At 42.1% G+C, this 24,632-nt stretch overlaps 1 protein-coding gene and 1 long non-coding RNA gene across 8 annotated transcripts in view; one reads left to right on the top strand and one right to left on the bottom strand.

Moving 5' to 3' along the window:
- Window positions 1-24,632, top strand: part of xirp2b (xin actin binding repeat containing 2b) — a 33,027-nt gene that overhangs the window by 6,918 nt on the left and 1,477 nt on the right. The window contains exons 1-9 of one of the 7 annotated variants that reach the window (XM_036958854.1): window positions 4,030-4,541; window positions 9,346-9,668; window positions 10,627-10,755; window positions 11,498-11,590; window positions 11,912-11,972; window positions 12,126-12,214; window positions 12,642-19,824; window positions 19,993-23,535; window positions 24,428-24,558. In XM_036958854.1, the coding sequence (XP_036814749.1) occupies window positions 9,609-9,668; window positions 10,627-10,755; window positions 11,498-11,590; window positions 11,912-11,972; window positions 12,126-12,214; window positions 12,642-19,824; window positions 19,993-23,535; window positions 24,428-24,519 (11,250 nt within the window). In that variant the 5' untranslated portion in view covers window positions 4,030-4,541; window positions 9,346-9,608 and the 3' untranslated portion in view covers window positions 24,520-24,558. Of the gene's footprint in view, window positions 1-4,029; window positions 4,542-9,345; window positions 9,669-10,626; window positions 10,756-11,497; window positions 11,591-11,911; window positions 11,973-12,125; window positions 12,215-12,641; window positions 23,536-24,427; window positions 24,559-24,632 lie in introns of those variants that run through there. The other 6 variants (XM_036958852.1, XM_036958855.1, XM_036958853.1 and 3 more) reach the window with 6 other exon arrangements.
- On the bottom strand, window positions 2,084-3,962 carry LOC110501488. Its single transcript, XR_002470215.2, has 2 exons — window positions 3,550-3,962; window positions 2,084-3,407 (listed from the first exon to the last, which is right to left on the bottom strand). It is a non-coding gene; the product is annotated as an uncharacterized LOC110501488 (long non-coding RNA).

Genomic DNA, 24,632 nt, shown 5'->3' with positions numbered 1-24,632 from the left:
GTGTGAGAGATGCCTGCATCCCAAATGGTACGGTATACCCTACATAGTGCACTACTTTTGGTCAAAAGGGTGCCATTAGGGTGCCATTTGGGACGCAAGCCAGAGAGTTTGCACGCTCTAGTGAGCACATCAGTAGAGTTCAGTGCCAGGGTTCTCTTGGTCATCAAAACAAAACTGCATTATGTTTAGAAAATGTTCAAGTCATACACCATAACTACAGATGAGATAGATACAGTACACTTCAGAAAGGGAACAGTTCATATATTAGCTTTGAGTGTCAGGTGTGCCGGATTTCTTTAATGTTTATATCCTCTAGGGAAATTAGCTTTTACAGACAAAACATGAAAGTATGTCAGGAAAGGAAAAGCAAGGGAGTGTGGGCATACAGTAGCAAGGGATTGATTTAAAAATGAATGACGGACTTGGTGAGTTCTGACTTCTAATCTTGACTTCTAATCTCTGACTTCTAACCAGAAGTTAATGGTTATCTGTAGGAGGAATGTCCTTATTGATAAATATGTATGTGTTGTGTATTTCTCGACTCGATGCAGAGAGCAAAATGTGCATATTGTTATGTTTATTGTAAAAACGTCATCCAGTAGGCCAAATTAAATATTTAGCTAAAGGCTATAATTACCCTTTATACCCTTATCTGAAAGTATTTGAGTAGGCTACAGAACATTGTGCTTGTAATAATTTCCTTGATTTGATCTATTAACATAACATTATTGTAAAACGTTTCCACCACTGCAGTATTCCACCTTTTTATACAAGCAAACAAAGGAATAAAACCAAAAATAATTGAAACCAGAGGAAATAGTTATTTACACTTCATTTTAAGATCAACTCAGTATATCTTGCAGTGGTGAAAGACCTGTATAGAGTATTTTATTTATAGGACTATCCTCCCAGTCACCTTGTCCTTCCAGTGACTGGGTGTGAAGACTGAGGTCTCAACATTTTGGGATTTGGCACAGATTCCAGTGTGTCCGTGAGTTTGTGTGCACGCAGCTGTCCTTGGTATCATGCAGATTAACAGAGTCCTCCTACAGTAGAGCTACCTTCAGGCCTCACATCTGATTGTGTGTGTACGTAGTACCTAGACACTGCACTAGCCAACTACACTACGACCGCACACTACGTAGCAATCAGCCTCTCGTAGACAGTACTTAGACACTGTACGATCGCAGGAATGAAGCATGTACGTGTTGAGTAACCCGAGGCTCTAGAGAGAGTCGTTTGGTACTATACTGCGGCATGTTTATTTATGACTGCTACTGTCTTCGTGTGGTGTCAATCGCAGTCATACAGTCAGATGTGTGTAATACTGGTTCATCGAAGACACCTTGTCATTTAGTTTTCCATTTCTAATAGCATACTGTATGTAATGGCATCTCACCTCGTTGTGATGCACCACACCGTGGTATCTACTGTATCTGCCTCTCGTCTGCCTGCCCTGTAGGGCTCAAGAAACTGAGCAGTAATACCAGCAACACTCTCACTTCTAGACCCAGAATCAAAGCAGTTCTATTGCAGCAGCAATTGCTGTACAGATTCTGTGAGGACGCTAGTAAAAAAGCTCAATGTGCCAACCAGTCTGGGAGAGTGGCCACGGCTGGACACGGGCAGTGAAATCCCTCTCTGAGGTGCCAGCTGTGGGCACTCCGTATTATGCTGAAGTGGTGTTGACGGGGATGCTAATTCCTAACACGAGGGCCAGTTGTAGACCACCAGATGGTGGTATCGCTGAAACCCTGGAATTGAAATGGGCAACTAATTCCTTGCTCAGACATTATCTGCAGTGTGCAGGATCGTCACTCACTTCACATAAACCAGACAAGGGAAAGAGGTGACATTCAGGTCACAGACATAACAGCAGTGACGATATAGTAATTTCAGTTGATGTAGGTGATGGCAGGGCTATTTAATTAACACGGGCGACATTCTGCGTGATTCTCCAATGATTAAACTGTGGTACTAAAAGCCCTGGAGGAAGGTTACATTCGCAATGTAATTGTGGAATGTCAGGAAAACATTAGCATTCAATATAGAACAACAGTGTTTTTGTAGATCAACATTAAACAAACAAATGGGTGTTTATTAGCTAGAATATGATTATGTTTCGCAGCCTAAAACATGATCATTACAGAGGAAAATGCTGCTTCACGCACATTTTCATGCATTTCTAATTTGGTCTGCATCTAACTGTAAGCCAACTGTACAATTTATGATAATAAAAAGACATGCATAAAATATAATTAACTAGCTTTTGCAGTTACCTGTATACTACCTGAGTTACTGCCCACTCCTTCTTTCAGACAGAGTAGGAAAAGCTAGCAAATCAAGTAAAAAAAAGATTTTAGTTAAAAAAAATCCCAGTGTGTTCAGTTAAGTCGTGTACAGATTTAGACACTCTATTTGATGACTAACAGGATGACTTGTAATACAGACAAAAATACATTACAAAAGGAGCAGAAATAATGTGCTTCTCTCGGGCAAAGGAGATTGCGCCAAAAATACATGAGACCAAGCTATTTGGTGATTTTAATTTGTCTTAACACTGTCTGAACTCTTAACCCTGTCAGCAGAACCAAACCAAGTGTCTGTTTATAGAAATATAACTTGAAGACATGTTTCACTCGTCTCTCTTGAAAAGGTACAGGATGTGTAGGTCTTTTAATCATCCCAAAATGCTTTGCACAGAGCAATCCTGGACTTTTCTGTCACATAGAACATGTCCCTTGCACATTTCCCCTCGAGCTCCTCTAGAAAGATGTACATCTCTTTTGAAGATTTACATTGTCTTCTTTGCAGTAAATAGTCAACAGAAAGGAAAATGTACAGGAAAATACGTAAAGACATTCCTGTATGTAAAAGACAATGAATAGGCTGGACGCTACAGTTTCCCTTGAGACCCGTGTCGATAGTTTTCATATGTAAAATATCATGCATCGTGTACTTATCTGTCCTCACTGGTTGCTTAATCTAAACATACACTTACATAATCACCCGTTACCTACAGTATGTACCTGAGGTTCTGATCTACTGTATACTAAAGCTGTCGGGTCGAGATAAACTAACTCATTGTAGCATATACCGGCGGGCAGCATGGACGACATCATGGCACTTCTCCCATGGAAAGATGCTGCCTCTGAAACAGTTCATTATTCCTCCTGTTCACTGTGACTGGGTCTTTCTTTGTCCTGGCACACTTGGCATGTGTTCAGTGATATGTAAAGGCTCTAAGTGTCTGATGGAAGTCACTTCTTATCTCCAGTGTGGGGCTGGGTCCACCTGATGAGCTCTGCTGGTGGGGAACGGTGGACTGGCTCTGAGGCTGCTGCTGCTGCCTCCTCTCCACCGCTCTGCATGACTTACCCCTCTGTTACGGATCTGGGAAGACAAAACTTGAAGCAGAACATAAAGAGCTGCTATGAAAATAACATGAGGCTTAATCAATTCACTGAAAGTTGGCAGAATGTATTTACATTGCCAGTTTATTTCACTCACTGAGATTGACTAGGAATACACCAACACCTCGGCACCTACCTGCCCTTTAAGAGTAGTTGGACTTGTTGATTGGACATTTACTCAAGCCACGAAGAGAGACCTGTATGAAATGAATTCAGGCTGTCTCCATGATCAAGAATCCTCAGAGGGTGTTGTGTTTCTGAAGGATCTCCTTGCGTTTCAGGCTTCCGTGTAGAGTGGTGGCGGAAGGAATGCGGCAGACGTGGTTCTTTAGGGCAGGTGTGGGTTACACGTGGGGTAGACAGCACTGCAGTGATGCACGTCTGCCACGTCTGGCCTCCGCACATCCCCAGCTTTCAGGGATACCAGAGTCAGCCTGGCGCCGCTACTCTCCAGCTGGGCAAAAGAGGACAAGGGAGAGGAGCGAGAGGAGCGAGAGCTCTCCGAGCCTCGGGTGTCTCCTGCTTTTAGCATTTAAAAATCACCACTGACCCCATTCAAAACCCCTGGACGACACATCACATGGGACTGTTTTCTCTCTGACAAAATTATCTGTCATCATTTCAAATGAGCAGCACTTTCCTAGAATCCAGCAGCTCACGCTGTGAGGGGTATTTTAAGACTGTAGAAGGGTAGAGATACCTAAAGCAGCTGAATGTGTGTGGTTTTGGCATATAAAGATGGGTCATGACAGCTGTAGTGGCAGAGTGGACAGTGCGCTATGATGGAATCTGTGATGATGAAACTGCAGTGATCTGATTTATTAGTAGAGTGGCCTGTAGAAGATGGTGGCCTACAGGAAGTATTTACATGTCGATTTTGCAGACTTGACATGGACGGTACGAAGGCCTCACCCTCTAAAAAAAGGGGGCGGGGTGTCTAAAATAAAACCAGCTTGTCACCGTCTGCTCCTTGGACAGAGGTGATCACGTACTGCTGGAGCGGGACTCCAACACCAAAAGGGATTGGACTTGTGGTGAGGAAAGGCATCCTACGGACCAGGGGTTTTAGTGGCCTTCCAGTGGGATTCTATCATCTTGAGTTATATTTTTCTATTCTTCACCGACGTGGTAGGTGGCATCTTGGAGCAACTGTGCCTGTGTTGTTTGGGTGGTCTTTAACCTCGACATAATGTTGTTGTTCGTAAGCTATTCAAAGGGGATTCATTGATGCATGCATAAATGCCTCTGTTTGCTACTCTTGTACATCATAGGCGTTTTGACTCTTAATAAATGTAGCATTCATTTGATTTCAGTCAATAATATGCCGTCAGGAAGTTAAACAGTGGAATCAATATGGAGAAATAACAACGTGCTTTGCAGACCTGAGTTCTCTTTTCCCATGGGTTCATTATGTGTCAGTATTTGATTATGTTTTTTAATGCATGGAAATAATTAGTAGTTAGAAGGAGCACTGAGGGGGGAGGTTTTGTTCTTGTGCCCCACTGAAAGCATTATTATTGTCCTCACAAAGCAGACATTGTTATGGCGGTCCTTGCTCGGAACTAATAGGCCAATCAGAAGTATTGTCATTTTACATTTTGGATTCAGACCGTAAGCTAACCTTGAGTAATGTAAACTGCATTTTTCCCTTGAAAATACTGGATTTGCCTCTGTAGCCTCATTGACTAGGTAGACGGACTGTCATTCCTTGTTTTGTAATCACTGATAGCAGTAGCTCTGTCATAGACCACAGCTTAGTTCAATATAGCTTTTGAGTTCTGCATATCAAAAGCGAGGACTCTGTCTGTCTGAACTGTTCCTCAGAAGGTAATTGCTGCCATAGACGACTGAAAGTGTTGAATGGCCAAAATAATTAAACTCACTTGATGAAATGGATGTACGAACATTATGGTATGACCTCGGATGCCACTATCGGTGCACTAAAGATTTGTTATATTAAGCCTAAGGCAGGACAGTGTCCGGATTCTGGAACTGCGTCTTCCAATCTTTAAAAATCTTGTCCTCACTGTTTGTCTCCAGCTCTTACTAAGAAATACGACTCTGCAGGCCAGCAACGTTTAAAATAGTGTTGATTTATTTTTGCAGGTAGTTGGTGCCTACATTACTTCACTTTCCTGATATGTGAGCTCTCAACTGAACATAAAATGTCACGAGATATCCCAAGATTGTTGACACATTTCTTGGTCTCAAAGTTTCACACAGCCATAATAAACATAGACCAGCTATGGTTGCAAAAGGCAATGGTAGACATTGAACTTTCTCCTACAGTATAAGAAACCATTTTCTTCTGGCGTCAAGTATGTTGAAGCTACCAGGATTTATGGTTTCAGATGAGGAAACCTATCTTATTTTGGGACATATCTATGCTTGTCTCCCACCCCTCTTTACAGGGTCATAGGTCTATACTAGCGTGCCAATCATGAATAAAAATATACTAAAATAGATGGTCAGAGACTGTTTTTGCTTGTCCACACAATCCTATGATGCTGTACTGATCAACAGCATCAGACACCAGCAGGACTATCTATGCCTATCAGCATGTTTTAATTGTCCTCTTAAGTGATCAAGTGTTTATAGACTCCAATAAGTTTAGCACACAAATAGGTTACTAGTCACGGTTCATTTAAGGGTATACTTATTTATTTGCGGCTGAAAAGCAGCAGGCCTATCCTTCAGATTAAAAAAAAATAAAATAAAATGATTTGACATGTTCCCGTTGACAGAGGACTTCACAGCATTTAAAGCTATGAATAGTGTTTGATATTGGGATTCAATATGTGCTTTGCTGTCATAAATCATATTACGTAAGTGCAATATCATCTCCAGCCTGACTCTTTTTTTGCTGACGGCGTTCTGCAGTTTTCATTCAGTTTGATAAAGTAGCATTTGCGGCTGTTCAGAGACCCGACTTTGTCTAATGCATGTTGAATCTGTTTTTAATTGGATTAATGCTGATTAGGGTTCACACCGCATACCAATTCAAAAACCTGAAATGATTGTGAATGAGAACTTTACTCTTAATGAGTGCCCCCTGCGGGATTCCAAAGCGATGCTTTACGGCAGGGTTTCCTAAACTCGGTCCTGGGGATCGTTTTGGATTTTGCCCTTGCACTACACAGCCGATTCAAATAATCAACTAATCATCAAGCTTTGCAATTTGAATCAGCTGTGTAGTGCAAGGGCAAAAACCAAAACCTGCAACCAGGTTTATGGTGCTTTGATAATGTATGTTCTACAAACCCCAAATAATATTTAGTGCTTCTGTAGTGCAACGTGAAACTGTACGTCCACGCTTCCCTAAAACCAGAACACCAGAGCTGAGGTACAGCCATCCCATGAGGTGTCCATGCTGGCTTAGTGCACATTAGCCTTGGTGCTATGTGTGGAGTGTTAACAGTCTGAGGTGTCAGAGAGTCATTACCCTAACCATGTTTTACACACAGACCAACATACATCTGTATTCTCCCAGTCTTTAATTACCATCCACAGGAATGGCTGTAATTGATTTGAATGATTCTCCTGTGTTGGAGAGGGACTTATTCACTTATTCACTTATTATCACTTATTCACTTATTCACTAGAGCACCTGCATTCTCATGGAAAATATAATTGTGAATTCCCTTTGAACTGGATGTGTGCTGTCACTGTACAAGAAACAGTTGCAATACAGAATGACTCACCCACTATCCATGACATGCTGTTGATTACAGAACACATGAATAGTCTACTACAGGGTTTCTCAAACTCGGTCCTCGGAACCCCAAGCGGTGCACATTTTGTTTTTTTGCCCTAACACTACACAGCTGATTCAAATAATCAACTAATCATCCAGCTTCAATCATTTGAATCATCTGTGTAGTGTTAGGGCAAAAAACTAAACTTGAACCCCTTTGGGTCACAAGGACTGAGTTTGGAAGACGCTGGTCTTCTGTCAATGTTAGATTTGACAGCCCATTTGACAGTCATTCACAGGGATGTTTGTGTACCCTTATTTTATAGTAATGCCTGTACTGTAAACTCCTTGTAAGCTATATTTAAAACATAGTTGCCTTTTTGCTCTTATGCATGTTTTACAGTCAAAAGCATACATTTTTATGTCCGACGTTTCGACAGACAAGCTGTCTTCATCAGGGTATAATGACAAACACTGCGGGGTGACTCATTTATATAGTGTCAAAAGACACACACAGGTGTCTGTAATCATGGCCGGGTGTGGCCTGATGTCATTGGTTCATTATCATATACTAAAATAGCATACAAAAAACATAAATGGATAGCGCACGATCATAGATACAATTTCGCTACATAAGCCTACAAACATTTACAATAGCAAAATCACAATAACCACAAGAATGGCTTCAGATCAAAGTTTACGTTAAGACCGAAGGGAGCAAGGGTCTTTAAATTAAAGATCCAGGCAGCCTCTCGTTTTAACAATAAATTGTCGAGGTCACCCCCTCTCCTAGGGAGGGTGACATGTTCGATGCCAATATAACGTACAGACGAAATCAAGTGGTTTTCTTCCAAAAAGTGGGCCGCAACTGGGTAAGTCTAGTTTTTGCACCTAATGGTGCTACGATGCTCCAAGTTACATATTATTAATTCACGCTTTGTTTTACCCACATCATTTTTACCACAAAGACAAGTTATAAGATAAATAACTGCCTTAGTGGATCACGTGATAACACCTTTGATTGGGATCTGTTTCCCTGTTTGGGGGTGTTTTGAAGGATCAACATTTTTAAGTGCCATTGCAATTGAGCACAGCCGTTACACTTGTAGCTTCCATCCAGTAGGGGCGCAAATAGACGTTGTCCAGGGATATCTTGGGGTGGTAAATCAGAGTTTACCAATTGATCTCTGAGGTTTCTGCCCGGTGAGTATACGACCAAGGGAAGGTCCGAAAGCACATTACTATCGTCGGATCTTAGAATGTGCCAATGTTTGTGAATGATTCCGTTAATTTGTTCAGAGCACTTTGAATGGCGGGTAGTTAGAATGCAAGATTGCTTCTTCAATTTTTTGGGAGGGGACATCTGAGCTCCTAGAGTGTGCGGCTCTCCTTTATTTATTGTTTAAGTGTTCCACTCCGCTAGCCAGCACCTCGCCTAAATAGGTGTGCGTTCCTTTTGCCTCTAGATTACAGTCAAAAGCATGCCATGTGATTGCACTGTTCCAGTTATAAATGTACTCTGTAGCTGCAAAATAGATCTGCTTCTTTTAAATCTGTGTCCCCTATTTAAAATGGTGAGAGAGAGGTCTTGATATTGTAGCCTCGCAAGCCACCTGATCTCGCAAGCTTACGTGAATGTTGGCTCTGTGCAGCGGCTTGCGAGACTATTGACATAGAGTAATGCACCTCTTTTTTTATAAGCATGTTTATAATTGCCCCCATGGAAACTCAATGCTGGTCAAAGAGAACACTAGCTGTGTATAGTAAATTATCTACTGGTGATATAGGCTAGTCAAACCATAATATTGTGTATAGCAGTGTTTCACAAATTATGGTTGGCGACCCCATGTGGGGTCACCTGATTAAAAAAAATTAAAAAAAAATGGGATCACAAGAAATAACAAAAATAACATTATCAATGATGAAGTTTATTTTCTACACAGAATATCATACAAAATGATTGCCTGATGATCTTCTGAACTTCCCAATACTTTTCTGATGCATTTCAGTCACTTCAAACCATACTTCCTTCCGATTGAAATACTGTCAAAAGTACTGTCAGACTGATTTGTAACAGACTGTCATAGTACCAATTTAATTATTATTTTTCACATGGTGGGATGGAATTGTTGTCTGGGGATCAAAATAAAGTTGCAGGCCCAAAAACGTTCGGGAACCCCTGGTGTATAACATAGGCTGTGGGGTAAATGCTATAATTAATGACTGCCGTTTCCTTAGCTGCTGGCAGCGCAGGTGTGACTAACAGGGTAGGACTTCTTGAGGAAGCTGTGAACCCAGAGGAACAGGATTCACTCTGAAGACTCAGATCCCATTGAAAAGACCCACTGGCGCCGGGATCCACTGACACCAGGAGCCACTGACACCAGATCCCACTGGCGCCGGGATCCACTGACACCAGATCCCACTGACACCAGATCCCACTGACACCAGATCCCACTGACACCAGATCCCACTGACACCAGATCCCACTGATCGTACCCATGGCCATGTCCCAGCAGGCAGCTGTCTCCAAGCAGCAGGACAACGCCTTCTCCAGCGGGGTATGCAGACACACACATTACACTATGGAAATGGTCATACATTTATCAATGTATTCATCAATTACCAGTTTTAGCTCATATAGACTTATTGACAAACCTCTTCTAACCTTAGAGGCTTCTGACAATGTCGGTGATAAGATGTATTTTATTTTATTTTCGTTGATTGTCCAAGTGTTTGAATTCTTTGTGTCCATTCTATAATGAGCTAAAAGCATATTTTTATTAATTGTGTGTGTGTGTGTGTGTGTTTCATCATGCCTGTTAATCCTGCCATGTCATGTGTGACTGTACGACCATTCCATTTTTAATGAGGTTGCATAATACGGGATATTTACAGTAGATAATTATGACCATGTTTTACATTAGTCACTATCATGCAAAGAGTCAGAGTGGCGTGATTGTTGTGATAGCCACTGATGGCTTTGTGGTGCTATATTAGTGGAAAGTGATGACAGCTGACTAGTAGGAGAGTTCAGTGGCCCTGCAGGCCCAAGGAAGCACGACTCCTCTCATGGGGCTCAGAGTGGAAATGGGAGCAGACAGGCAACACAATGGGGGATCTGTGCCCCCTGCAGGATCCCATTAGTCATATTCTAGATCTCAAAGCTGTCAACTGGACTCTGCAGGGTGGGCAAAACAACTATCTGCCTGGACAACATGCTGTGTTGCACCACCCAAAAAGTAACCAACTAGAAAGATTGCTCTGCCATTGTGTAAACAAAATGCCACATGCTGTCAGGAGGCATACATTGAAGTGTGTGTGTGTGTGTGTGTGTGTGTGTGTGTGTGTGTGTGTGTGTGTAAACACACTGCAATCTAAGTAATGGCTGCTCCAGTATTTTCTATTAACTTGCAGAAGTCTGTAATGAAACCCAAACTCAATAGCCTATTAGGCATCTGTCTGATCCCAGGCCATGTAGAAGTGCAGGCAGCTAATGATGTTCCACTGCTTCATTAGGTCATGGAGGAGTCTGAGGTCTGCTCTGTGCCTGGGGGGTTCGCCAGCGTCAGGGCACAATTTGAGAACCAGGAAACTGCAACATCGCACAATGTCTCCCAGTTCCACTTCCACCGCAGAGCTGTGCAGGTACTGTAATTAATGCAGGCTAATGCGATGCATGGGGGAACGTGCAGATATAGTATGACCTACGCTGGTCTAATTCCAGCCTACCATCCAGCCATCCATCCATCCACACCACTGTGTTCCTGCCCTCATAACTTCCCCTGCTGAGTGGAAGTCACTCACTCAGTGAGCAAGCACAAATCTTGGTGAATATTGTATGATTGAAGAGGCTGGGGAGATGCCCTCTACTACTATATTATCTTTTGCCTAGTCGTGCTCCAAAGGCTCAAGTTACAGATGTTAGATTTCATGCAGATCCCTGTAGACTGTCTGTCAAAACACTTGGATTTCCCACTCTAATTGCTGCTGCTTTGAATGGGACTGTTTCTATAGCTAGGAATCCCAAGCTAAAGTGGCACAAAGGGGCATAAAACAAATGAAGTCGGTTTTTTGTCCCTTTATGCATGGTGAGAGCTGCTGTGTGTGATTTAAGGTGAAACATCCATGGAATTGTCCTCCTCGTCTGTCATCCTCCCTTTGTCTGTGATTAGTATAATTTGACTGCAGTAGGCCACATATTGTTTTCAGTGATGCACAGTCTATCTGCTGCTCTTTGAGCATTCGTTAAACTCAGCCACTTTCAGTGCTGGGCTGTCAATAAGTGGGAGCCATTCCCTGCTGTGTGTGTGTGTGTTCGTGTGTGTGCGTGTGTGTGTGCGTGTGTGTGTGTGCCTGTGTGTGACACCCAATGTCTTCCATCTCACAGGAAGTTCAATTGAACTCTGAGGTGACAATGAGGAGCACTTCCAGAGACGTCATCCCAGCCTCTCAGCAGGCTATTTTCCACCAGGATGAACAGGTACATTTTGACCTTCTGGATTTCTCAGTTTCATCACATGACAGTGAAGCTGTGCTGACTACCCAGATATGTTTGTCTTGGCTATATGTGTTAACAATGGTAAATCTGTGTTTTAAATCAGTTGTTTATTAGAGAACAACTCTACAGACCACAGCCAGCACACTGACAACAAGGAAGACCTAGTAGAGAGTGGATTAACTCTAAAAGGCTTGATTCGTTCTTCAGTTAATCGCCATTACATAACACAGATTCACTTTCCATGTCCCCATACGCTTCAAAATAGGTGAGGATTTTTCTAATAGACGTGTCTTTCTGATTCAGGTCACGCATGAGGAAAACAGCTTTACCTCGGTTTATGACAACAACCATAATGATGAAAGAGGTAGGATGTTACTACACTATATGCTCATTATATCTTACAGTATGCGCCATCATTAAGATCAAAAGCACTGTTCAAATGATTCTAAATTCAATCATGTGAAGCAGATGGACTAATCTGTAGGATTATGTTGTTCTGCCCTTTTTGAATCTTTAGAGGAGGAAGGTCCTAGACTTACAACCAAGGAATTAAGAGATCACTTTGAGAGAACCATTGAAGAAGCTGCCCCAAGCAAGCCAATGAAGGTAATTCGACATGGTTAATTAACATGCTTGGTCTTAAACACATTTTATTTCAACGGACAAAAATTGTATAATTTTTGGGTTAGGTTACTGTACACTGCTGCTTTTTATCCCCATTCCTGAAAAAAGTTATTAACTTTATTTGAATGGTAATTAGTAGCAGTGTAGCTAATGTGTAATTACAGCTTGTTAATTAAATAACACTAGGAATTTTTTCCCCTTGTTTTCAAAATTATCAAAATTATTTTATCAAACAATGTTTGGGCACCAATCACTCAGTTAATAACGATGAGATTGAATATTGACAATTCGTGATAAACAAAGAGTTGGCATGCTAAACAAGCTATACATGTCATGTTTGCATTTAAATGTTGTTTCTTTAAACATGTCGGGCACCTCTAATGACAATAATTATTTTCTTCCCAAAAAGATTGGCCGAGCTGACATCAATAGGTCGCATTGGGCTTCAAATATATCAGAAAAACCAGTCTCAGCAAGGGAGATAAAAAATGTATCAACTGCGATACAGAATTTCTCATCGAGTGAGATACATAATGTCTCAGCAAGTGATATATGGGAAAATGCTGCTACTGAAGTGATAGAGGACACATCTGCTATTGCAGTTGACTACGAGGACACTGACTATTTCCCTCCACCACCTCCAGAAGATTTAGAGTACTTCCCACCTCCACCCCCAGACTTACTGCAGGTCCCATCAGAAAGTCCAGATATGCCAGTAGAGTGCTACTACTCACCTGAACCCCCGGAATCTGCTTACCCTTCTAAACGTCCACTCAGTAGACAGGAATACTTCAGGCAGAGAAACCAGTATGAGTTGAAACGCCTTTACAAGCATATACATCCTGAGGTGCGTAAAAACTTAGAGATGTATAGTGATGTGGCTGAGTATGAAAACACCCGACCAGAGAGTCAGGAGGAGTTCACGGGGGAGACAAGGTATATATACGAGGATAACGGTAGCAGCCCCAACGACTGCATTAGCCCAGAAGAAGAATACCTGGAATGGGATGAGATCCTCAGAGGGGAGGTGCAGTCAATGCGCTGGATGTTTGAGAACAAACCTCTGGATGCCATCAAAGACGACGCCTCAAATGAGGATGATGACCAAAACATGGAACAGGAGATGATTGTTGGGAGTGATGTAAGAAGCAAAGCATGGATGTTTGAGACCAAGCCCATGGATGCATTGGGATCAGACAACATAGCTTTAACTAAATATAGACACAAGTTCAATACGTTGGACAAAGGAGATGTCCGTGCTGCAGCCTGGTTGTTTGAAAACCAACCCATGGAGACCCTGAACAAAATGCATGGCTGTGAAGAGCTAACCAAAGAGATAGTGTTTACCCAGGAAGATGGCAGCTCTACCATACACATGCTTGAATCTCAGTACATGGAAACGTTAGGTCACACTGAGACCATTGATGACAGTCACCTCCTGAGTCTGAGATCAGTGCTCGAGGAAATAAAGGGAGAAGTGAAGACGATCACAAGCACATTTGAGACTCAGTTCATGTGCGTCCTCATGGGACAGTCAGGCCAGATGTTGGAGATAACATCTATACGCAAAGTGGAGACTGAGAAGGGGGACACTAAAACATCTACCTGGCTTTTTGATACCCAAGCCCTGGACATGGCTAATAAACCTGCTGCCCCAGTGAAACTTGTGTGTAGCCTGTCCATGGAAGACAACTATAAAGGAGATGTTCCCCGGAGTAGATGGTTGTTTGAAACAAAGACCTTAGACTCCGTTAATGAAGATGAATGGGAGAGCTCAATGCTGCAAAAGGAAGAGATAATTGGAGCCGATGTGCGAAAACACTGCTTAGCGTTTGAAACTCAGCCAATGGATCCTCTGAAAGATGACGCAAATGCTAGACCCCCGACTATCGGTGGTAATGTTAGGTCTGCGAGACACTTCTTTGAAACTAGTCCCGAGGCAGCTTTGACGGACCTCAATGAGGTAGGGAGCCTCAAAATGTTGGTGGCAGCTGAAAAACACAAGGGTGATAATAGACCCCAAAAATGGATGTTTGAGAATGAACGACTAGAGGACATAAGAGACGAGAAGAAGGGGATTATTCGCACTGTGAACCTCGAAAATCTCACTGAAGATCAAGCTACAAGCTACAACGCAGATGTCCGTAAGAATTGCATGGTATTTGAGACTCAGCCAATGGATACTTTGAAAGATGATTCGAATGCTAGAGCCCTGTCCAAGGCGGAAATTGTCAGAGGTAATGTCAGATCAGCGAGACATTACTTTGAAACCACTCCAGCGGACAATATAAAAGACCTTGCTGAGGTTGGGAAGCTGCAGAAAATGGTGAGACTCGATGAAGAGAAGGGGGATGTGAGACACCAGAAATGGGTTTTCGAAAGTCAACCCCTGGAGCACATTCAAGAGGAAAAGAAGGAAGTTATTCAAACCATTAACCTGGAGGAAATAGATCAAGTGGATGTCTCAAACTACAAGCAAATGTTTGAAACCACAGACTTAACCAGATGGGATGAATCTCAAAAGATACTCGTGGAGGGTGTAACATGTGGCTCTGTGAAATCTAACAAACATCTGTTTGAGTCTACACCAATGTACGCCATGCAAGACAGCTCTGGCCATTACCATGAGGTTAAAACAGTGCGTCGGGAAGAGGTTGTCAAGGGAGACGTAACAAGCTGCAAATGGATGTTTGAAACATGCCCCATTGACCAGTTTGATGAAAGTATCACTAATTATCAAGTTATTAAGGGAATATCCAAAGAAGAAGTTGAGTCTGGTGACGTTAAAACTGCCAAGTGGCTGTTTGAAACACAGCCTCTTGATGCAATTAAATACTTCAGCAATATTGAAGACGAGGAAAGTACAACTAAGGAAAGTGTTGAGATTGTAAAAGGGGATGTTAAAACTGGTAAGTGGTTATTCGAGACTAAACTAATGAATGTCCCATATGAGAAGGAGGAGTTGAAGAGTGAAAATGAGAGTGAGGAGATACGCAAAGGAGATGTAAAAATATGCACATGGTTGTTTGAGACACAGCCACTTGACACTATCCGAGATGAAACAGAAACTGTTCTACAAACATGCACTGTGAATCAAGAAGATGTCCAGGGCAAAGATGTACGAATGGCTCGTTTTTTATTTGAGACGGAGAATCTTGAGAACATCACAGGGGAGGATGAGAGCTCTAAGAGGGTTACAGAGATTGACATTCAGTCAGGAGATGTCAATAGAATGAAGTATATCTTTGAGAATCAGTCCTCTGATATCATGACCTCAACATCTGAGGAGTTCATGCAAAGGCTCAAAACTACACAATCAACTACACAATCAGAGGACATCCAGAAAGGAAATGTGGTGAACTGCAAATGGCTCTTTGAGAACCAGTCCATAGATGCCATACGTGATATCCAAGAAGAGACTCTGGACTCCCGCACTGTGACTGATGTACAAGGAGGTAATGTGGACAAAGGTCGTTTTATTTTTGAGACGTACTCCTTAGACAAAATCCAGGAGGTTTCCTCAGAGATAGATATTACAAAGTTGCAGAAAATAACTTGTGAGGAGGAAGAGAAAGGGGATGTGAGGAACTACACCATGATGTTTGAAACTCAGCCTCTTTATGCCATTCAAGACAAAGAGGGCCATTATCATGAGGTCACCACTGTCACAAGCAAGGAGATATTGAAGGGTGATGTGATTGGGTCCCGGTGGTTGTTTGAAACCAAGCCTCTTGATTCTATCAGTGATACAGATGAGGTCTATATCATCAAATCTGTCACACAGGAGGATGTTCAGAAAGGAGATGTTACTTCAGCCAAGTGGAGATTTGAAACACAGCCACTTGATACGATTGCAGAGGATATAAAAATGTCAGTTAAAACTGTTGAAGATATTCAAGGAGGAGATGTTAGAATGAATAAACAGCGTTTTGAATCTGATGTGCTGTCACAGAAGTCTGTGCGAACAGTTAATGTGAGTGAAATTCAGAAAGGTGATGTTAGGACAGCAAAATGGATGTTCGAAACTCAAACAATGGATAAAATACGTAGCCAGAGCGAAGAGAATTTAATAGAAACGGTCATGAAAGAGGAGGTGTTAAGGGGAGATGTTAGACAATCAGTGTGGCTCTTTGAACAGAATCCCCTTGACCATATAAAGGAGATAGATGAGGAAGATACAGTAGTTATTCAAGAGGAAATCCCCAAAGCCGATGTAAAGACAACAACATGGCTGTTTGAAACAACTCCGTTCCATGACTTTAATGAGAACAGTGTTGAGAAGTCGGAAATCCTGGGTAAAAGTATCAAAGGAACCCTTGAAGAACTTTATAGCCAGAAAATCGTTAATTCAAAAGGAGTACTCATTGAAGCAGATGAAATTGGGGACGTTAGAATGGCAAAATACCAGCTAATGAATAAGGATTCTCCAGAGATCCAAAGAGAGGAAATCATCAGCGGGGATCTAAGCAACATTATGATGAATCTTTTGAACCGTCGGGAAAGAATTGAGAGGGGGGTAGTGGTAGAGTCAGAAGAGAAGGGTAATATCAGTACAACAGTGCATCAACTGTTCAACCAAGAGAGGGGCATCAGTGTGGAAAAGGAGGAAATATTAAGAGGTGACATCCAGGAAGCTGTAAACAATCTTCTCAAGGAGGGAGGATCTGCTAAACGTGGTATACTCCTTCAAGAGGATGAGAAGGGAGATGTGCGAATGACTATATATTCTCTTCTAAATAAAGAAGAGGACATCAGTGTTGAAAAAGAGGATATAGTCAAAGGCAATATAAGAAATGCGCTCCAAAGACTATCCAACCCAGAAAGCCAAGAGCAGATGAGGATAAAGGTGGACGAGAACGAAAAGGGAAACGTGAACTTTTACTCCACATGCATTGAATCTGGGGCGCTTGACTATCTCAAACAACTCCAGGTAGAGCCAGATGAGACTCTACCTGAAAAGGTAGAGAAAGAGGAAATTATTAGAGGAGATATAAAGAGGACAAAACTCATTCTTGACAGTAATCGAGCACAAATTGAACGTACAGTAGATGAAGAGGATATAGTGTGCGGAGATGTTCACAACTCAGTCAAGGTTTTCATGACTGAACCCACACACTCACTGGATGGCCTACAGAAAGAGGACATTGTGAGGGGCGATTTGAAAGCCGCTATGAACTCGCTGTCTCAGTTTGTAAATCAGACAGTGGTTGTAGAGAAAGAGGAGGTGGTAAGAGGTAACATACACAAAGCTCGAAGGCACCTCGAGTTGGCTCAAACACGGCCCAAGGAGGTGGAAAAGCCAGAGATTGTCCGCGGCAACATCAAAGGGGCATTGAGGTCCCTAGAGAAATCTGCAACCTCCAAAGTTGAAGTTGTCATCGAAGATTTAGTACCTGGAGACATCAAAGGTACCTTAAAATCCCTGGAGCAGGCAAAGCAAACAGTCAGGGCTATCGAGAAGGAAGAGATTGTAAAGGGTAACATTCATACAGCCAAGCAATGTTTACAAGAGGCTTCTAATGACAGGAGGACATGTCAACAGGAAATGTATGTTCAGGGAAATGTGAGAGGCACTATTGAGCTCTTATTGGAACCACCAGCTTCTCCAAGAATGACACGGAGACCCAGCTTCGAGGGTGATGTGAAAATGTCCATTAAATCACTCTACGAGACACATGAGGTGCAAGAGGCAAGGGAGGAACAAACTCAACCAGAGAAAGAGGAGGTGATAAAGGGTGATGTTAAAGGCACAATCAAATCCTTGCTGGAATCAGCCCAGCGTGCAGCTCCTAAAATCAGAGTGGGAGCTAGAAGGGTCAAAGTTCCTGCGAGCTCTCCATTGCGCTCACAGCAAGGAAGCCCTCTATTACGTTCACAGCAAGGTAGCCATGAATGTTCTGTTGTAAACAAAACTGAGAGTGAGACACTTAAAAATAGGTCTCAAAGCAGTGAAGCACAAAGAAACCTACGGGGAAAAAAGATGGCTAATTCAGTCAAAACAGAGAGCTCAACACCAGAGAATCAATCCCTCTCAACTCAAAACACAATCAATACATCTGAATCACAGACTACTCAACAATCAACGGAAGTAATACAACACACAACCATCACTCAAAACCATGGTATTAAAACATTGGAGACTAAGTTCTGTAACCTCAATTCAAGTAGAAAGGGTTTGATCAGACTAGATAAAACCAAAGTGAAAACAAATGTTCTTACCCCAACACGGACATTGTCTGAGTCTGAACTTTCTCTCCCTCCCCCACCTCCATGTGATGATCAATCATCCCTAACCCCAGCCTCCTCTATCAATAGGCTGGACTTGGACCTTCCTCCTCCCCCAACTCCTCCTCCCCCACCACCTGTTGAGATTGATAATTTCCCTCCCCCACCAACACAGGATTTCCTTCCACCCCCACCCTCACAGTATGAACTGGACTCTATGTCATCCCAGACACCTCATCAATCACTAGCTAAAGCCACAAAAGTTACTGTCAAAAAGGTGAAAGGTCCTGTATTGCACCAAGTGTCAAAACTTGAGCCAACCAGTCAGATTCAGAAAATTCAACACGTAACCTCAGACAAATATTCAACCATAGCCAACAAATCTGTGATGGAAATCAGCCAAACTCAAATTGAATCAACATCATTTTCATCAACAAAAGTTTCATCTGAAATCCCAAAACCACCAGAATCACCACGACCATTAAAGAAAGTTTATGTTGCCCCTATAAGATTTACACATCCACCCTCTCCCCCTCCCTTCCTGAAATCCACTCTATTCAAAACTCCATTAATAAAGGCAGAGAAAAAGTACAGAAAACAGAAAGTGGGTAGTACATCGCCTGCTACACTGAGTCCCATTTTCATGCATGAGCCAGTAACTGCTGCCCTTGAAATGCTCTCCTCTGAGACCAGAATGGAGCAATCAAACAAGAGCATGATGTTTGGTTTCACTCAAGAGAATGCTGAAAAGACTGTGACCAATGTCAAGTCAGACACACTGTCATCTGATTTTTCCAAGCACCCCCAAATCTCAGAAACTCCTTCAAGCATGAATTTGATCTCTGCTGGGAATGGGCAAAATCTCCCTGAATCTGCTGTTATTTCTGCAACTAAACACCATATTGTCTCTAATGAAACATCCAAAGTCTCCTCCATTCAGCACCAGACATCTATTTCCTCCACAAAGCAACAGACAGTTACTGCAGCTAAACAACAGGTATCGTCAGCATACACAGAGCAGTCACACTTTGCTGTAAGTAGCTCTCAAGTCCAGATCTCGACCAGTGATGCTAAAAAGGTTGAAAATGTGAATGAAGATGTCAGAAAAGATGTCAAAAACCTCAAAACCACCCCTCAAGTCCAGATCTCGGCAAGTGACGATAAAAAGGTTGAAGATGTCAGAAAAGATGTCAAAAACCTCAAAACCACCTCTCAAGTCCAGATCTCGACAAGTGACGATAAAAAGGTTGAACGTGTGAATGAAGATGTCAGAAAAGATGTCAAAAACCTCAAAACCACCCCTCAAGTCCAGATCTCGACAAGTGACGATAAAAAGGTTGAACGTGTGAATGAAGATGTCAGAAAAGATGTCAAAAACCTCAAAACCACCTCTCAAGTCCAGATCTCGACACGTGACGATAAAAAGGTTGAACGTGTGAATGAAGATGTCAGAAAAGATGTCAAAAACCTCAAAACCACCTCTCAAGTCCAGATCTCGACAAGTGACGATAAAAAGGTTGAAGATGACAGAAAAGATGTCAAAAACCTCAAAACCACCTCTCAAGTCCAGATCTCGACAAGTGACGATAAAAAGGTTGAACGTGTGAATGAAGATGTCAGAAAAGATGTCAAAAACCTCAAAACCACCCCTCAAGTCCAGATCTCGACAAGTGACGATAAAAAGGTTGAACGTGTGAATGAAGATGTCAGAAAATATGTCAAAAACCTCAAAACCACCCCTCAAGTCCAGATCTCGACAAGTGACGATAAAAAGGTTGAAAATGTGAATGAAGATGTCAGAAAAGATGTCAAAAACCTCAAAACCACCCCTCAAGTCCAGATCTCGACAAGTGACGATAAAAAGGTTGAAGATGTCAGAAAAGATGTCAAAAACCTCAAAACCACCTCTCAAGTCCAGATCTCGACAAGTGACGATAAAAAGGTTGAACGTGTGAATGAAGATGTCAGAAAAGATGTCAAAAACCTCAAAACCACCTCTCAAGTCCAGATCTCGACAAGTGACGATAAAAAGGTTGAACGTGTGAATGAAGATGTCAGAAAAGATGTCAAAAACCTCAAAACCACCTCTCAAGTCCAGATCTCGACAAGTGACGATAAAAAGGTTGAACGTGTGAATGAAGATGTCAGAAAAGATGTCAAAAACCTCAAAACCACCCCTCAAGTCCAGATCTCGACAAGTGACGATAAAAAGGTTCAACGTGTGAATGAAGATGTCAGAAAAGATGTAAAAAACCTCAAAACCACCTCTCAAGTCCAGATCTCAACCAGTGATGCTAAAAAGGTTGAGGATACAAAAACAGATGCCAAGAAAGATGTCCGAAATCTAAAAACTAAAGATTCCCATAAATCTGAGGACAAGAAGAACAAGGATAATTCTGCATCCCAAGGACCCGAAAAGGTTTCTGACCAGCCTACCAAAACAGAAAAGGTAACCCAAGAAACAATTGTCAAAGCAGTCAGATCACCCTTGGAAGACAAAAATAAATATGATATTTATGTATCACAAGCAGGTGAGAAGGTTCCTAGTCAGTCAATTAAAGTAGAAAATGTAACCTCAGAATCTAATGTCAAAACAGGCAAAAAGAAGGCCAAAGGGCAAGAAAAGAAAGTAGAAGTAAAAGACATGAAACAGCCAGATGAAACTAAGAAGGAAATAATTTCACAGGTGAAGGATGTCACTAAGGTAAAGGTTTCTAGTGAGCAAACGCATCATGAGACTGAGGACAAAGTCAAGGTCAAGGAGGACAGTCAGAAAGCTCTTGCTGTTAATGACAACGAACCAGCAACTCCAACTCCCGCAAGAAAGAAGAAGAAGAAGAAGAAGAGGTCAAAAGCCTCTGCAGAATCAACTAAATCTGTTTCTGAAAGTTCCACTCAAAGTCAGGAGATCACTGTAGTGCAGATGCACAAAGCCCATCAAGAGGAGCACATTCAGGTACATAAGGAAGTGATTATCACTGAAAGCAAAGATGAAAGCAAAGTTCATCAACGTATCCAGGAGCAAGGAACAGTGAAAGTCGAAAAACAGGTCAAGGCATCGCAAAAGAAGAAAGAGGTGACCTCAAACCAGCAGATTCAAGACAAACCAAAGGAGGAATACAGAAATGTTCCAGTGAAAGTGGAAAGTGGAAAAATGACAAGCCAGTCAGCACAAAAGGATCCTACGAAGCCCTCAACAGGGAGCACTGAGGATTGTTTAGAGGGAACCCACACTACTCTGGAGAAGCATGAGAGTAAACCTACTTCTGAAAAGATCATTGTTGGTGGGGTAACTCAAAAAATACATAAGATAAGTATTGGCTCTTCAAAAGTGGAAAGTAAAAAGACATCACATGAAAGCAAAAAGCAAGAGTGGAGTGTAAAATCTATTGATCGTAGCGCACCCTCACCCTTACTACGGACGCGCTCACCCTCACCCACCTTTATTACCATTGAATCTACCCAGAGAACGGCTTCATCTCGGAGAATAACCCCATCACCTATCCCAATGCTCAGACCAGCCACTCCCCCAACGCCTCCCCCTCGCAAATTGGAACCTCCTACATCACACATCAATAGGGCCACACCCTCTCCCACCTTTTCTAGAGCAGAGAACTTGGCGTGGATAAAATATACTACAGCCCAGCTTTCTTGTGGAGTGACGCCACCTCCGGTTCCACTTCCTATGCAGGTCACAGAAAATAAATCTGACATTGTGGAATACCCCGCATCATTCTATCGGCAGATTAAAATTGAGGAACAAACTGAGGAAACTTCTGAAATGCTAGCGAAGACAATTGTCACTGCCAAAAAACGTCCCCAAAAATTATATGAAGAGGCTCAAAAGGCTGCTGTGAAGGTGACAAGTGGAAGGTCATTCCCTCAAATGGATAAGGAAGACATGGACGCTTCAGAAATGTCAGACTCATCAATGGTGACTACATCAGTGAGAGACAAGAGGGAGTTTTTTGAAGAAGCACAAAAAGCGGCAGAAAATAAGACTTATGTGCGAAAGGATCCCATTGACATACCAGAGCGCTTGGGCCCAGACATGGAGGAGCCCAAAACAACAAACCGAGACAGTAGGGATGAAACACAAAGCACATCTGAGAAGATCGCAGAGAACAGCACTGAAGTAGTGGGATCTACAGCGTCAACCGAAAAAGAATTGATGGAAGCTTCAGAAATGTCAGAGTCGTCAATAGTGACTACATCAGTGAGAGACAAGAGAGAGTTTTTTGAAGAGACTCATAAAGCTAAAGTAAATAAGTCTTATGTGCGAAGGGATCCCATTGACATACCAGAGCGCTTGGGCCCAGACATGGAGATGCTCGAACCAGAAAACCAAGAGAAGGAGAACCTTCCAAAGGTGGACTTGTCTGGATTAGTCAACACATTTGAAACACCAGAAGAAAAAGTTTATGTCAGAAAGCCTATCACAATGAGAGAAAGACGTGGGAGTGAGACAGAATACACAAAGTCTGACATAGAAGATACAGAAACTCAAGAGGAGCAAATGCTTACTTTGGACATCAAGGCTATTAAAAATGTTTTTGAAATGAGTGAGCAAAGTCCATCTTTCAAAGACGAGAAAAAACAACCGGATGAGCTGGAGTCAAACCTGAGTGAAAACACAACAGAGAGTTCAAAGCAGGAGAACACCCAGGAGACACAGAGGGGCTCCGGGCAGATTTCGCCCCTGCCTTCCCAGAAAGAAGTGCAACAAGTGTCAGCAGACCCAACAGACTCTGAAACCAAGTTAGTCACAGAGCATTTCGTGAACTTAGATGAATTAGGCAACAAGACAATTGGATCACTGAGCAGCACAATGGTTTCCCAGCACTCAAAGAGTGTAACAACCGACCATCCCCCCTTCTCATATGCTGACGTGGTAAAAAAAAAAGTTTCTCAGGTGACGCCATCTGAAACCCCAGATGAGGCTTCCACTGAAGAGTTGCTGAGGAATTTCCACGAAACATGGACGGAGAGTGAGAGTTTTTTCAAGAGTCTCGGCTACAGTGTCTCAGAGGAGAGAACATCACATGTTGTGTCACATCAAACGAAGACTATTGTTACTGGTAAAGAGTTGTGCTGCCTGCATGACAGAACTTAAACTAACTGTTAATAATGGCATGTAAAAATGCACCCTCTGATATTCAATGAGACCAAACATATTTACATGAGCCTGCTTTAACATGGAGAGAGATTATTGTGAATGAAAAAAGAACAAATGCGTCAATGAATAAAACATGGCAAAAGAAAAAGACTTAAGCATGTTATGATGACATGCCGGAATAGCATCTCACACATATACAATATATTGTAACGATCCAATTTAAATACAACCCTTCTTATTGTTGACCTTCAAAACCAACACAAAGTACAAGATTGGGTCGACACTGTTGGTTCTGCCCTTGAATTGCGTTCCAATGCAAAACTAGACAGAGAGCTAACAACTAAATCTTGAACATATTGTTAGCTATCTGTTTAGTTTGGCATGGGAATGCAATTCATGGGCAGAATAGTGAAAAAAATATATTTTCCAAGGCTGAAGCGTGACAAGAAATGAACTGCACTGAAAGAACTGCACTGAAAGACCTGCACCGTAGCGTTGTTTTTAGCTGCTTTTATGCTTGCAGAGCGAATCCTCTACTTCCTGTTTCCGTAGTCTTTCTAAGATACCGGTAAGCTCCACTAGGGGGCGATAAACACCATGGAACACAATGAAAATGCATCTTAACCAATGTAATAAAATAATATGTTACCTTCTAACAGGATGGCAGCACACTGTTTGTTATCAGTAAATAATGCATTTTTTGATTGTGCCTATAATGTGATTGTGCCTGTTTTGATGATTTACTATACTACGCATGGTCATGTAATTACGCCTTGATAACATTTCTTAATAACTGAGTCATTGTATGTTGTGATTAAAAAAAGGCTATAATGGTGTTCACTTTTCTCTGGCAGACTCGAGTTCTCAAGTCGGAGCTTTGCACTGTGTGTCGGAGGAGGGTCTATCCGATGGAGTCTCTAATAGCAGACAGAAAAAAATTCCATAAATCTTGTTTCTGCTGCGAGTACTGCAGAAATAAATTAAGGTAAAGTACATATCAACCAAACCAAGTGGAGTTCAAAGTACTGTGAGTGGATTTTTTGCTGTGAACTGGTAAGC

This window comes from Oncorhynchus mykiss, chromosome 22 (genome assembly GCF_013265735.2).
Source record: "Oncorhynchus mykiss isolate Arlee chromosome 22, USDA_OmykA_1.1, whole genome shotgun sequence".
Taxonomy (NCBI): domain Eukaryota; kingdom Metazoa; phylum Chordata; class Actinopteri; order Salmoniformes; family Salmonidae; genus Oncorhynchus; species Oncorhynchus mykiss.
This window is presented reverse-complemented; position numbering and strand designations above follow the sequence as displayed.